This window comes from Magallana gigas, chromosome 1, assembly GCF_963853765.1.
Source record: "Magallana gigas chromosome 1, xbMagGiga1.1, whole genome shotgun sequence".
In the NCBI taxonomy this organism is placed as follows: Eukaryota; Metazoa; Mollusca; class Bivalvia; order Ostreida; family Ostreidae; genus Magallana; species Magallana gigas.
The window spans coordinates 65,782,184-65,796,251 of NC_088853.1; the positions used below are offsets into that span (position 1 = coordinate 65,782,184).

Here is a 14,068-nt window from a genome sequence, read left to right on the forward strand (position 1 = left end):
TATTTTTGCATATTAATTAAGTCGTGCTTAGTCCAAAATTATGCTTGCTATGACAAAAATGGCGCTAATAAGGTCAAAATGGCGGCCAAAATGGTCGACAGGCAAATTCCTTAATTCTCTTTAGGTAAGGTAACAAACGATTATAAATTGGTTTACCATAGCATTTTATAATAACTAAGGTGTTGTGAATCCAACAAAATATGTTGATCGTGATAAATAGTAAAAATGGTGGACAGCCAGATTTCACAATTTTTCGTATCTTTAATGAAAACAAAAATAACAATACAAAATCACAAATTGGTTTAGCAAACATATTTATCATAATTAGGTGAAATGTGTTTGTTCTCATGAAAATGACGTTTATTTTGTCAAATGGCAATTAGTGTATACCAGTAGCCAAATTTCATTGATCTCTATATAGACTATTAAAGGCCTTTAAAATGGGGAAAATGTTTGAATATCATAATTTCAATACTAATGAGAAACTGACAAATTTGAACACGTGTATTAATTGAAAAAACGTCAACCAGCTTTTTATATGGCATTTTTTTCTGTTTTCAATTGTTAAGATATAGTATATAATTATGTTATTTATACAATCTTTTTTTGAATGATAAGATTATGATTTGAAATTTGTAAATGGTTTACCCGGGAATTAGGCACGTTTACATTCACACGTAAAAGTTCTGCAACCTGTGGGACAGTTGCAAGCTATCAAATCTAAGAAAGCTTTAGACATAAGATCTTAAGGTCATTAGTTCCAGCAACAAACAACCATTACTTAAATTTGTTTATCCTATCTCGGCTGGGCATGTTGATATGGGCATGCTTATATATGCCGATCTCCCTATCATTACCTTGGTGTGTGTTTGTTTCATAAGCAACGTAAGGCAAATCTTAGTGTGGACATATTCCCGGGCTTTGATTTTAGGAAAAATGCAAATTAAACCGTGTCAGTGGGCAATGTGTCTTGGTTATTCATATAACTAAAGAACTTCTCGAACTCTTTGATTTTCTGGTCAGTTAATTCTCCTTTTCATACCTTTTTCTGTTCATTTATTATGTCGATTTTCTCGATATGCTGTAGAAATAAGAAGTTGTGTCACATCATATCAATGAATGAAATGAACCAAGTGCTAATTCAAAGTTCTATAAAAGGGGAACATTTTCTCTTCAACAACATTGACCGGGATGTTTATCGGCTTTAAAGAGGTTCATAAATCCATCAGCAAACTTATTTGTGAGGATATGTTGCACATTAACACTGGCAATGTCTAACATATAAAGCCTAACTTTTCCTCTTAATATGGACACACATTGCTATACTTTCCTCGGCACATTTGGCTAAAAGCATGTTAAACATTTTGCAAGAGGTTCTTCATCTTTAACGAAGACATAGACAGCTTGATTCATTGTACTATCTCTACACTGTGCCTAGTAATGTTAAAACGAGTAAAATTCTTTGCGTTGCCCAAAACATATTGCGCATACTTATTACTATATATAAAGCTGGACGATATGTTGATCTCGACTCATTTTAAATTACAAGCTTTTCCACTGTATATGATGATATATTAGTAAGATTGATATGCTGGTAAGGTATTAAAGGTAGAGACAAACATACATGTATTCTAGAATAGTTATACATGTCGTACACTGTTCCTAAGTACCTGATTGTATCTCTGTTATAATATAAGCTTAGGACATCGATGTCTTTAAAGCCTAAAAACACCAGTTTTATGGTGCAGAAATATTTCTCCTCTCTCAAACTTTGCGCTGTAAGCATGTTTGTATTTCACGAACTTGCAGGTCGAAGAAATCGGTATTTAAAGTATAATTTAAAAAAAAACCCCAGAAAGGTTAAGGAACAAAATGGACATTGAGAAGCATGAACACAGAATGTTTAAATAAGATACCGGTATACGCCTTAATAAGACAAAACAGAACAAATTAACAATTTTTAGTAAAACTAGACTTTGACCCGTGCGTGCACGGGTTGACATTGCTTATGATATCGCACGTTCATGAAATAGATACATCGACACATCGTATTGGTGACATTTACATAACCAAGCTTTAAGCCCACAATAATGCTTTTAATTTATCTACACTCTGCTTAGTTAGAATAATCTCACTGAGTCTCGGGACAGGCCTTCACCTGGAACTCATATAGCCGTAATGTAGCTAAAAAATTGCAAAATCGTTCGAAACGATTTTGGAGAAAACTAAAGAAGCTGTAATGAAATAGCAGTCAAATTATTCATAACAAATCATTTTGAGGCTGTAAATACCTTTTATCTAAAAATTTACTTCATATTAATGAAGAATAAAACACTTTTAACACGAAAGTTTATTACTCGATTCAAATATACAAACCATGTTAACATTTGGAACTATCGGGGTTTTTAATATTAAATTCACATATTTAGAGTTATATCCCGTATTTCCTTTTGAGGAAAAGAATACATGCTAAGTTTTCAATGAAAATTTACATGTATTTGTGATATTGTTTCTGAGTTTATCCATACAAATTGTGGATACATAAACTAAAGAGCCTTCCGTTATTAAGCGTGATTGTAATGCGTATGCGCAAAATTGTATAATCCAAAATATCCAGATGATATCCGGATTTTTAAAATGAATATTCGTTGGTTATTTATAGCAAAACTTTGATTGAGAAAAAAAACAACAAATTGGTAATCTTCAAGTACCAATAATGTTTAAAATATATAAAACAAAAGACAGTACTCTTCAGATTTTCTGGTATGAAAGCCTAATAATTCGAGTTATTTTAATATAGAAGTTTAGATATGGAACTTGTCTTTTTCTTCGTTAAAGTGTTCTAATCGTTTTTTATGTGCATATTTGTATAATGTAATACTTACACGTTTTATCCCTGTAAAAGAGAATTATGAATCTGGCTGTTGGCAATTTTGAAACGCCATTTTGACCCAAATATCGCCTTTTTTGTAAAAGTAAGCATATATTGTCAAACCCAGTATACCCTTAATATGAATCAAAACTTTTTGTTGTAATGGATTATAATTGTTTTAATGCTTTGTTTCTTGTTAAAAAACTTAAATAGAAAGTGATGAAATCTGGCTAAAGGCCTTTTTAAATCACCATTTTGACCTATTTTACGGAATTTCCATCATAGCTAACATATTTCTGAAGACTCAGTATGTCGTAGTTATATTGATAAACGTTGCTGGACCAAATTAAACTTGTTGGTCTCATGCTTTTTTCCGTTTTAAATGAGTTTAAAGAAAAATATGAAATCTGGTTGTCCGCCATTTTGAGATAAAAAGCATCAACATCTAAGAAACTAAACCGTCAGAATCGTCATTTTTTTTTTAAAGATTATTTACGACATTTTCTTGTAAATGGCATAATTTTTCTGACTATACACACCTAAGTTATGATTAAAAACTTAGCTGGACTAAATTTTCATTGCTTGTCTCATGCCTATCTCCATTTCAGTAATATAAGACGAATAAACAAAAGTTTGTTATTTTAAATCGCCACTTTGACCTAATGAACCACATTTGTGGAAAGCCAGCATGATTTGTAAGACTCAGCACACATTTTGGATCAATTCATCAGTGTTTGTCATTATTTTTTCCAATTGAAAAGACTTTAAGAGAAAAATTTGAAGATTGGCTGTCCGCAATTTTGAATCGCCATTTGAGCTACTTAATGCCATTTTCATGAAGGCCAGCATATTTTTTTAGACTAAAAATTTAATTTATATAAAGATACATGACATATTAATTATCATATTAGGATAACAAAAACCATGCTGGACCAATAATAATAATTTGCCGTTCAAACGTATTTCTAGAGCTCTTTTTAGAAATTAGAACTAGAATATCCCTTTTTAATGGATTTAACACATTATTTTAATTTATTTCACATAAGGATGCCTTGCACGTTTTCAAAAGTTGGTTAAATTGGCCAAATGGTTAAAAAAAAAGAAAAAAAATTAATGAAAAAAATATAAAGACATCGATCAAAAATACATACAGATAGACAGATGGGCCGACGACGGACGCATGATGCTTAAAAAATCAGTAAGTAATAGTTACTACTGTTTTGGGTTATTAAGACTCTTCCCTATGTACGTAGGTATTGTTTTAAAAAATGAATTTCTGTTGCAATGGGTCTTGAGAAAAATATAATTAAAATATTCACCATCAACAATTGCTAATTAAAAGGTTTTTGTCCATTATTTAAAATATCTAAAATCCCTTTCCTGTTTTGCCGAGTTATTTCAAAGTTTACAGACAGATGGACGATAAGTGATCACAAAGATCATCTAAATCTTCAAGTGTTTAATGACATTTAGAAATTTGCATATGCCTTTGTATAGCAGAATGCTACTTTTACTTCCTTTACCTTTTGACGACTCAAGTTGAAAGCTCTTTTGGTTAAGAATAAAATAGTCGATATGAAGACTTGTAAGATGGTGACAGTCTCGTTCACTTAAGTTCATCCATTTCTTAATGTAAATATCCTTCATTGACAACACTAGCATAAAACTTCCTGAATGATAAACGCCATTTACTAGAATCTCGTCTGTCCTACAATTCAGGATACCAGCAACCGTCTCAACGATATTTATAATGTTTTCTCTGGTGTAGTTATTGAGGTCTCCTTGAACGTGAAACTGCACTTTTGTATACCCGTTTTCTGATTTCAAAAGTGGAAAGGTAGTTTGAATTTTGGCATAAAACAAAAAGTTAACTCAAAAAATTTAAGAAACGGCAAATACATTAACATTAAGAACAATAGATCTAACAATATTAAAAAAACCAACTCTATGAATTTGAAAACGTTTGACCAATTATTTTGCGTGTTTAATTGTATTCGTGCAATGAAGAGGACATGATTTGTTTCACACAGAAATTTTCTCTGATAAACAAAAAATAAATTAAAAAAAAAATCAAGAATTAGAAACACGATGGTTTTTACCTAACCGTTTTTACGTAACTGTTTTGAATAAAAAGCTTTGTATTATTTTATTTGATCTGAAATTACTGATACGTATAACTTTTGTATTATGTAAATATCGCTGTTTTTTTTTCTTTCAGAACACTACATTTTATTTAAAAACTAAGTATTATATTCATAAATGGTTTCTGTTCTTATGTAGACAATTATACGACAATCTAATGATCCTTTACAAAATAAAAGAAGCCATAACCTTTAAAATATTGAAGAAGGAAAACTTACCTACTTGCCTTTCGAAACAACACAATGCTTTTTGCGATAATGCATAATCCTTACATTTATCATACAATTCTTTACAACCGGTCACTTTGCAAAGAAATTGTACAAAAATAACATCCGTTTTAGAAAATATGTTTTCATCTTGAAGAATAGTGAAGCATTCCATTGCAGAATCAGCTGATTTTAAAGAAGTCACGTCCTCAACTTTACCAGAGGCTACAATTGACATGAACATATTGATGTGCGTATTTTGCCAAAAATAAAATCATTTTAAAGACGTGTACCAACCCAATTCTTGCAGTATTTTTTGATTATTTGCTTTGCATTTGATAAAAGGGAAGGAAAGTCAAAATTATTTTCTGTTTGAAATATTGCAATGCTTTAAATGATGCTTTTTTGTCATTCTCTGTGTCGCTCCAGATCTGTAGCTCCCGATTAAAAAAAAGGAATGGACGACCCTGTGGCCACATCTCTAGACGTGTTTGAAAGACGCACAAAATTGTGCTAGCCTTAAACTCATTTACTGTTTTATGCCAAATTCTTTGTAAACAACGTTTTTAAGTTATTTATTCAGAATCCGTTAAAAAAACCCATTTTTTTGCGAGTAACATTTTATGGTATCTTTTTTAAAAAAATTGGTTCCGCCAGTAAGTATTTGACCGAAATTCTTTGCTACAACTTAAGAAGTTAAATGTAATCGGGATGTTTAAAACACACTCACAATTTTGTAAGTTTCGTATTATTATGTCGACATAACGAAAACAGACATTTTCTGTGATGTTTGACATCTGAAGGCAATTCTACCAACTTTGCTTTTAGATTCATGTCAGGTAGACGAACATGTTGTGTTTGTTATTAGTTTTTAATTTAGCGGAATCGCAAAGGCAAAAGAACAGTCTCAATTGAATATTGTTCCATGTTTGCCAGAACTTGTCAGTTTAGAGCAGATATTTTAAGTAGCTAATACTGATGCTATTGTAATGGATTCAGCTTTAATGATGAGTGATATTTTCTTTTGTTTTACAGAACTTGCCACTTAGAGCGAATATCTTACATGTAATTTGCTAATAGTAATGACTTGTTGATAAAACGACCCGGAATGGATGGTATGACGTCATTGATAGAGTTTCATGGCAGTTTTAATAGTAGCGGGAAATACAAAGTAAGGCAATCAATATTTTGTTATTCATAGTCTACTCCTTTAAATAAAAAAAATCTTAAGATAAAAATGTAAGAGTACAGACTTCTGAAAATTATAATAATAATAGTATTTATCTTATGTGATTGGAATACCTGCTACGCTTTATCACAGGATGAATGTATGCCATCAGTCAATTGAAAGGTGACTAAAAGGTAACTGAAAGGTGACTGAATGGTGTATCTGTGCCATTCAGTCACCTTTCCAGATCATTCAGTTATCATTCAGTTGACTGAATGGCAGAGCTTTATGCCGTGTATGTTAATTAACAGTTTTCTCGACAGCATTAAATATGTTTTACCTAAGTACAGCCAACAAAATGCGCTAATTGACAATTGTAGTGCCATCAAAATATATGTTGTTGTTTATTACATACTTTATCAACTATATTACATTTATATAAAAGATTAAGTAAAATCTAAATAATGTGAGTAAAAGAAAAACTTACATTGTATTATGAATTTAAGCAATTTTACTTTTTCGACAGGAAATTGGTTTGCTAGATCGATATTGAGAAGGGCAAACTTAAGTCCTGCACCTTTGTCTTCGTAAAGTGTATTTTCCATAGAATCTGATAAAAAAATATATATATATATATAGGCATGTTTCGAGAGTAGTAATATGGTCATAAAAATGACATTCATTACAATTTGTTTCTTTGGCATTGCATTTAGATTGGGTGTCAAGGAAACATTTTAGCGGGATCCGGTTCACATTTTGTAAAGCTTGCAACTTCTGAAGCACACAAAAAGCAATAAGATTAATTTTACACGATTTAAAAATCGAAATACGAGATTCAAAATTCTCTAATTTCGAGATTTATTATCTTATCATAAAATCAGATATGTAAACACATGTGTTATAGCGACATCAAACGATTTTCATGAAAATCTTGTGTTTAACTTAATTGTTTAAAAAAAAGTGGTTGGTGAGGAATTTTGTAATTTAAAATCTGTTTAAAAAGAATTAAAAATTATCAGTCTGGTTCCAACAATGAAACTGAGATATCTTTTTATAACTTACACCAGGTGCATGTATAAACATTGAGATTCAATTAAATCAGATCTACGTTAAATTATGCAATAGATAAGACTCCTCCTTCTATAAAAAACATGAATAAGTCAAATTGTTGGCATTGTTTTCAAGATTGAAAAGTAAGACTTATATACAATCAAAGAAAGGCGTAATAGGTTACCGATTAGATAACAATGCAAGCAATATTCATTTTAAGAACACATTAAAATCTTAAAATTTAAGGGCATGCATCTTTCATAATTTGATTATATCGTTTGAGAATGCCATTCATTCTAATAACAATAAAGAATAGAACGCACATTTACACAAAGATAACGATTTTTTGTTAAATCTTTGAAACATTTCTAATCCAAAAGCAAGTTGACGATTACATTTAAAATATACGTACATTTATATTTAAGTACCTCACTAAATAATGTAAAGAGGCATTGGAAAGGTTTATGAAATTTTATGTCTGCATAACTATGAGCATAACTTATATTCAATAATTATTAAAGTTCAGGTATAAACCAGCAAACTAAACTCTTGGGGCATTATGTTGTTTGCAAAAAGAATTCCAACATATCTGATATTCCGAGTGTCAAATAACTGGTAAAAAAGACAGTTTTTTTTGTTTTTTGTTTGTTTTGTTTTGAATATGTATTGTTGTGTCCTATAGATGCACAACAAGGCTTTTGAAATTTTAATTTTGTCCTTGGGTTGAAAATGATTTTTTTTTAAGAAAACGCGTGATTTTAAAAACGTCAACGTTTTGCAAAAGGGCAGTCGGTGGGCATCACAATTTGACACCTTTCAAGTATGATTCAGACAACTCCATTTACAAATTATGGAAAATCTTCGTCATATTTTGGATGAGATGGGGGATATTCTGTAGATGTTCAAAAAGGTTTTAACAATTAAATTGTCACCCAGGGAGTCAAATAGTTGAATAAAAGTGACGTTTATCTCTCCTAAAGCCTAGATTCCAGAACTCCTTTGGTGTTGGAATGAAAAGACACAACATATTTAAGAATATGATAGGGGTGTCCTGTAGAGGTGCATTAAGGTTTTTAAAAAATAATTTTCATCCAGGGAGTCAAATAGTACCAGAAAATTAACGTTTTTCACTTTAAAAAAAAACCTTGCCGCAGAACTCCTATTGTTATTCAATGAATATGCTGACCTATAAACGTGCAAAAAAGTTTTAGATATATAAAGTTGATTTTATTCGAGGGTCAATCGCATTGATAAAATGATGTTCCTCCCAGAAAAAAAACCTAATTCCTAGACAACCTCTTATCTCTTGTGATTAGGTTAACACAAGGGGTGGAGATCATTAACATTTTTTAAAAAAGATAGTTGATTAGGACCAGATATATCTTGACAAAAAATATTAGCAAAAAAAGAAAATAGTACTCATTAACCTTTTTTTTTATTACTGTTGTGTGATGATGGTGTTAAGACCTCTTCCTTCTCTCCCTATTATAACTCATATAAACATTAAAAGTATCTGCACATATATTTAAAACGTATATTTATTACAAAATGTTAATATGAGGTCAACTCAATAGTTTAAGTTTGCTAAATTTAAAAAAAAAACACTTTTGCAAGTAAAATTACAGAAACTATACAACTGCAATTGGAAATTAAATGATGACTACCTTATTCAAATAAAGATAATGATATACATGTAGTATGCTGCCAATGGAAGATTACTTTTTAGAAAATAGATGTAAACCTTAACTATTATGTATATCGGTGTCTCATAATATTGCGCTACTTTATGTTTTATACTAAGTTCTATTTGCCAACATCATAATGATAATCCAATTAAAGCGCAATATGAATTCCATTAGCTTATTACCAAAAAAGAAAGTTTTTTTCATGTTAGTTAATCCTATACTGCATATCGAAAACATATATGCATGTACGCCATGTAAAATCCATCTAACCAAAGAAATGGGTAAAACTAGTACAATGTACCTGCTAATGCAACCTGTAGACCAGCGTTGTATACGTAATTTCGGACAATGATTATTTTACTATTTAATCCGTTGCTTAATGTTATTAGGTAATTAGCCTTGAAAATGACACACTTCAGCTTTAGGGTGGTAATTGGAACAACTGCATGTTCTGACGTACTTCCTTTTGAAACAATAAAATATAAATATAATATCCCCCCAAAAATGTTACCTAACAGCGAATCGCATTTTGTTAAACGTTCACGACATGTCCGTAGGTAGAAAATTCGAATCGGGGCTTTCATGTATTTTGCACTGTTTACAAGGTTCCAATCTTCGTTGTTGCAATTACATGCACAGGCGTTCGTTGTAACCAAATATGTTGATGGATTTTATTTATCCATGAAAGAATGAGGGGGGGGGGGGGGCGCAGTGTAATAATTGTGTTTGCGTGGGAGGGAGGATGGGTTTATGTTTTGGTAGTTTAACTAAATATATAATTTTCTTTAAAGGGGGATCTGCACCTCTCACCGCCACCCTATTCTAATTCCGCGCAAACGTGATGTTGGCATACAAAAGAAAATCTAAAGCCGGCAACCGCCGAAGAGGCATAATGTTATTTTGTTTGTAATAATTATACAAACCATACTTTCTCTTACATGAAATGTTAGAATTTATAATTAATCTATAATTCCCATGCAAACAGTTCAACCCCAAAGTGTTAATGATGAGATGTGTTTTATGAGATAAGATGTTATAATTTTAAAAAAAAAAGTACCAGTGGCCTTTTTTTTTTCTTACTGAAGCTGGTACAGGCACGACTGTTATTTAGCGGCACCACTATATGCGGATATTACTGTTTAATAATAACATCTTTTGTGATACTGTAGTTGTTTCAGGCCAATTGCTAAATTTCCTGAAATTAATCTTGCACCCCTGTCCCTTTACAAGAAAATAAACACATTCCTTCCTTCAAATGTTATGCCATATTTATGCAAGGAGGGTACAGTTAAATTTTGTATAGCACCTTTATGTTGGTATAAATGATAGCCTGGCCATCTCTCTCTTTCTCTCTCTCTCTTTCTCTCTCTCCCTCTCTCTCTGTAATTTATAATATGATGTTTCATTATGTGTACTTATTTAAAAATCCTTATGCGTCAGAACTTTTAAGTTAAATTATAATGTCTAAAATAAATTTAACTTAAAACTTAAACCTTTATAATAGTGTATATTTTGATTGTTTATTTCTATCGTTCATTCATACACTCTAGTTTTGAACAACTTATACTTTTCATTCTAAATATCATTTATATTACAATATACATGTATTTCGATAAGAGTGATTTTTGTTAATGCACTTTGGTTTTAGAAGTATAAGGGATAATATACAAGGATGAACACTACATCTTAAATTTGCATAACTCACAATATCAATTATCACGTATTTAGTTATTTATAGTTCTATATGTGATTTACAAGAAGTATTACAACAATTTTTGTATAGAAGAGAAGGAACGACATACCCTTTTGTTAGATTAGGTTGTAAAGTGTTTAATTGTGTATATTGATTGATCAATTAGTTTTTTTTGCAATCAAAATCTTACATTTCGTACATCAGCTCTCGTTATTTGAATCTTAAATCTCGAATTAAATTATGGGCGTACGATAAAATGAACACAAGATTTGCTAATAAATTATCTTGTAAAGCTCTTTTTCCTGAAAATTAGGTATTTCGTTTGTAGCTGCTTAACTAATATAGTTTTAACGTAACATAAACTGAAAAAAACCTTATATTTTAATTAAGGCTTACCTTCTTTTTTTGCAATCGACGGGTATTTCTGACCTTAAAAACAAAAATAACTCATTCTTAATCATCATATTTGAAAACACATTAAAACGGAAATCCTCATTATAATCATATTGTATGTGTACAATGAGATCGCTTGTAAGTAAACGTACTTCTTACCAGAGAAAACTTCAATAGTGCTTCCTACAAAGCTGTTTACTTCAATTTTGAAGGTATAGTTCTCTAGTTGATTGCCCTGATTCACAACTAAAACTGGGTGAGGAAGATATACTGTTGTGCCTTTGTATTCTTCAGCATTCATGTCTATTGGTGTGAATATATCGTCATCATTAACTTTTGCACTCCATCTAATATCGCATGGTGCAGGGAATGATTTAATAGTCAACGTAAACTGTTGTCTCCCAGTGTTTTTATCTTCTTGTTTTTCCAAAAGAAGGCTAGGAGGACCTTTTAAGATGATTTGAAATATATAAAACCAATCATTAAACACTAATTAACCAGGGTTTGAAATGTAAATAATCAGTATTTTACCATGTGCTAAGATGCATTTAGATATAATTTTCATTATATAGCTATACAATTTTTTAAAACGAATGATTTATCTAAAAACAAACACTCTTCTATGTATAGCTTTGACTAAAAGATCATGGTTTTGACAACCTTTAATCTACATTACGTTGTATCTAAAGTTGCTTTTACCAGAGAAACACCTTTTCATGATGTGGCTTGCCCCTTTCCTCGGGGAGAGGATCGTGATAAAACAAACTAAAAATAACCCTACTTGAGGATGCTTTAGGAATGAGAATGCTTTATTTTAGGAAGGTTTTAGAAAAATACCTATAATAATTTGTGAAGATTGTTTCAATAATGTTAAAAATATGCCAATAATTACTAATTATCTCCATTTAAAAGAAGGTGTGGGCCTCTATTTTAACAAACTTGAATCTCCTAAACACATTGATTGTACCATGTTTGGGTTACTATTCCAAGTGGGAAGAAGTAGTAATTGTAAAAAGTTAATAGAAAAAAAACAACAAAAAACAAGACCGACATACGGATAAACACCGGTCAAATTTGGTCAGGTAAGCTAAACAACTCGATTGAGAGTTGTTTAGCATTGTTGTTTGGAAAACGTGTCTAATATGTACACTTATATTAAAATAAAAAATGAAAACCAATCATAAAGTTAAATTATACACATAAACTATGATACCAAGTTTGATGACATCACTTTTTGTAGACCCAACTGCATTAGTGGCAGTAAGTTGATAATCGCCGATGTCATCAAGGTTGACATCTTTTATGTTCAATGATGGTTCATCGATAGTCACTTGTGAGAATTTCCCACCATTTTCTGTAATATCTATCTTCTTTCCGTCTTTTGCCCAATAAACACTCAGAATGCCAGGTGAATTGTCATACACGAAAACGTTTCCACAGAGTTTTACTGACTTATTTTTGATGTTAGTCTCCTGACTAACAGTAATATTTGGAGGACCTACAAAAGACATTCTATAAAAACAAGTTCGATAGTATGATTAATATTTACGAGGAATATTGATTCATACTTCCTGTAACGTTGAGATATATGGGGTTACTATAGTTCTGCCCGATTTTATTCCGAACCAAAAGACGATAGAAGAGCTTTTCATCAAACGACAGTTTGGGAATAACAAGAATCGCAGATCGGGGAACATCTGTACTCCCACTATATGCTGGTGCTGTGATATCGACGGGAAGGAAAATCCTTTTGTTGTTACTTTTCTGCCATTGCACTCTTTCTGGTAATGGACATGAAAAAACATTGGACCTTATAGTTGCCTTGGATCCAAAGAAACCAGTTGATTCTACTGAAAGTTCAACACGTGGTATGTCTACAAAAATAAAATAAAGGAATTATTAAAAATTGATCAAATAGAGAATCTTACAAAAACTAAGCCAAAAATGTAGATCTTGTGCAAAAAATATATTTTTACCTCACATAATCTAGAGATTAACATTGAGCACCTTCGAAGTAAAGTATTGTACAGAACATAACGAGATTTATTAAAATCAGTTAAACAAGGGAAACGTAAAAAATGTACTTATATACTATATTTGTTACAGTACCCGCAACGTTATTTATGTCAGCCTGCCAAGAAAAATACTTCAACTCATATAAAGGTAAAAAGGTCATTTATTAAGTAAATAAATGACATTATATAAAGCAACATATATACAAGACATATATACATATACATGTTGTAAAAGATATAACCCATCCTTTTTAACGCTAAAAAGCATTTTTTTGTGTTTGCAGGGGTATGTATTTTTAAATTATTGGTTGCATGGTATAATCATGTAGATGTACAATACAAAGACCCTGTATTAAATGGGCATGATAACGATTTTAGTCAAATTCTATTTTTCTGCTTTTATTATTTACAATGCTTTAGGAATACATTTCTAATGGTCAAATGGAATTTTAGAATCAGTCGTTGTAATGTTACCTACTTTTTTTCCCCCGACAATATTCTATCTGTACTGAGTATATTTTTTATTTTATGTTTGAACCACATTTTCTGGATAAGTTGGACAGCGTACATGTAACGGGTAGCCAAGCCCTGCTGCATTTTATTTACCATGCATTGGAACACAAAGTAGTTTTAATTAATTTAATTTTAAGAATATTTTATGATTTTAATTTCTGCGAATTCTTTGTACCCGCAAAATACCACAGAAAAAAGATAACCAGATAACCGGAGAACTTAACCTTTGAATGGTATTTTTCCTATTTACAAGGCGCTATAATATTATGCAAATTTTGAGTTTGTTATCGTGCCATCAGTGTATGCGTTTTAAAAATCCCTTTATTGCAAT

General features: G+C 31.0%; 1 protein-coding gene across 1 annotated transcript in view; it reads right to left on the bottom strand.

Moving 5' to 3' along the window:
• Positions 1 to 13,102, bottom strand: part of LOC117687724 (uncharacterized) — a 36,258-nt gene extending 23,156 nt beyond the window's left edge. Inside the window, exons 1-7 of the mRNA XM_066086596.1 lie at positions 12,778 to 13,102; positions 12,423 to 12,707; positions 11,369 to 11,656; positions 11,213 to 11,245; positions 6,876 to 6,998; positions 5,233 to 5,445; positions 4,396 to 4,689 (exon numbers count right to left, since the gene is read on the bottom strand). Of these exons, the coding sequence (XP_065942668.1) occupies positions 4,396 to 4,689; positions 5,233 to 5,445; positions 6,876 to 6,998; positions 11,213 to 11,245; positions 11,369 to 11,510 (805 nt within the window). The 5' untranslated portion in view covers positions 11,511 to 11,656; positions 12,423 to 12,707; positions 12,778 to 13,102. The remainder of the gene's footprint in view (positions 1 to 4,395; positions 4,690 to 5,232; positions 5,446 to 6,875; positions 6,999 to 11,212; positions 11,246 to 11,368; positions 11,657 to 12,422; positions 12,708 to 12,777) is intronic.
• Positions 13,103 to 14,068: the final 966 nt, after the last annotated feature.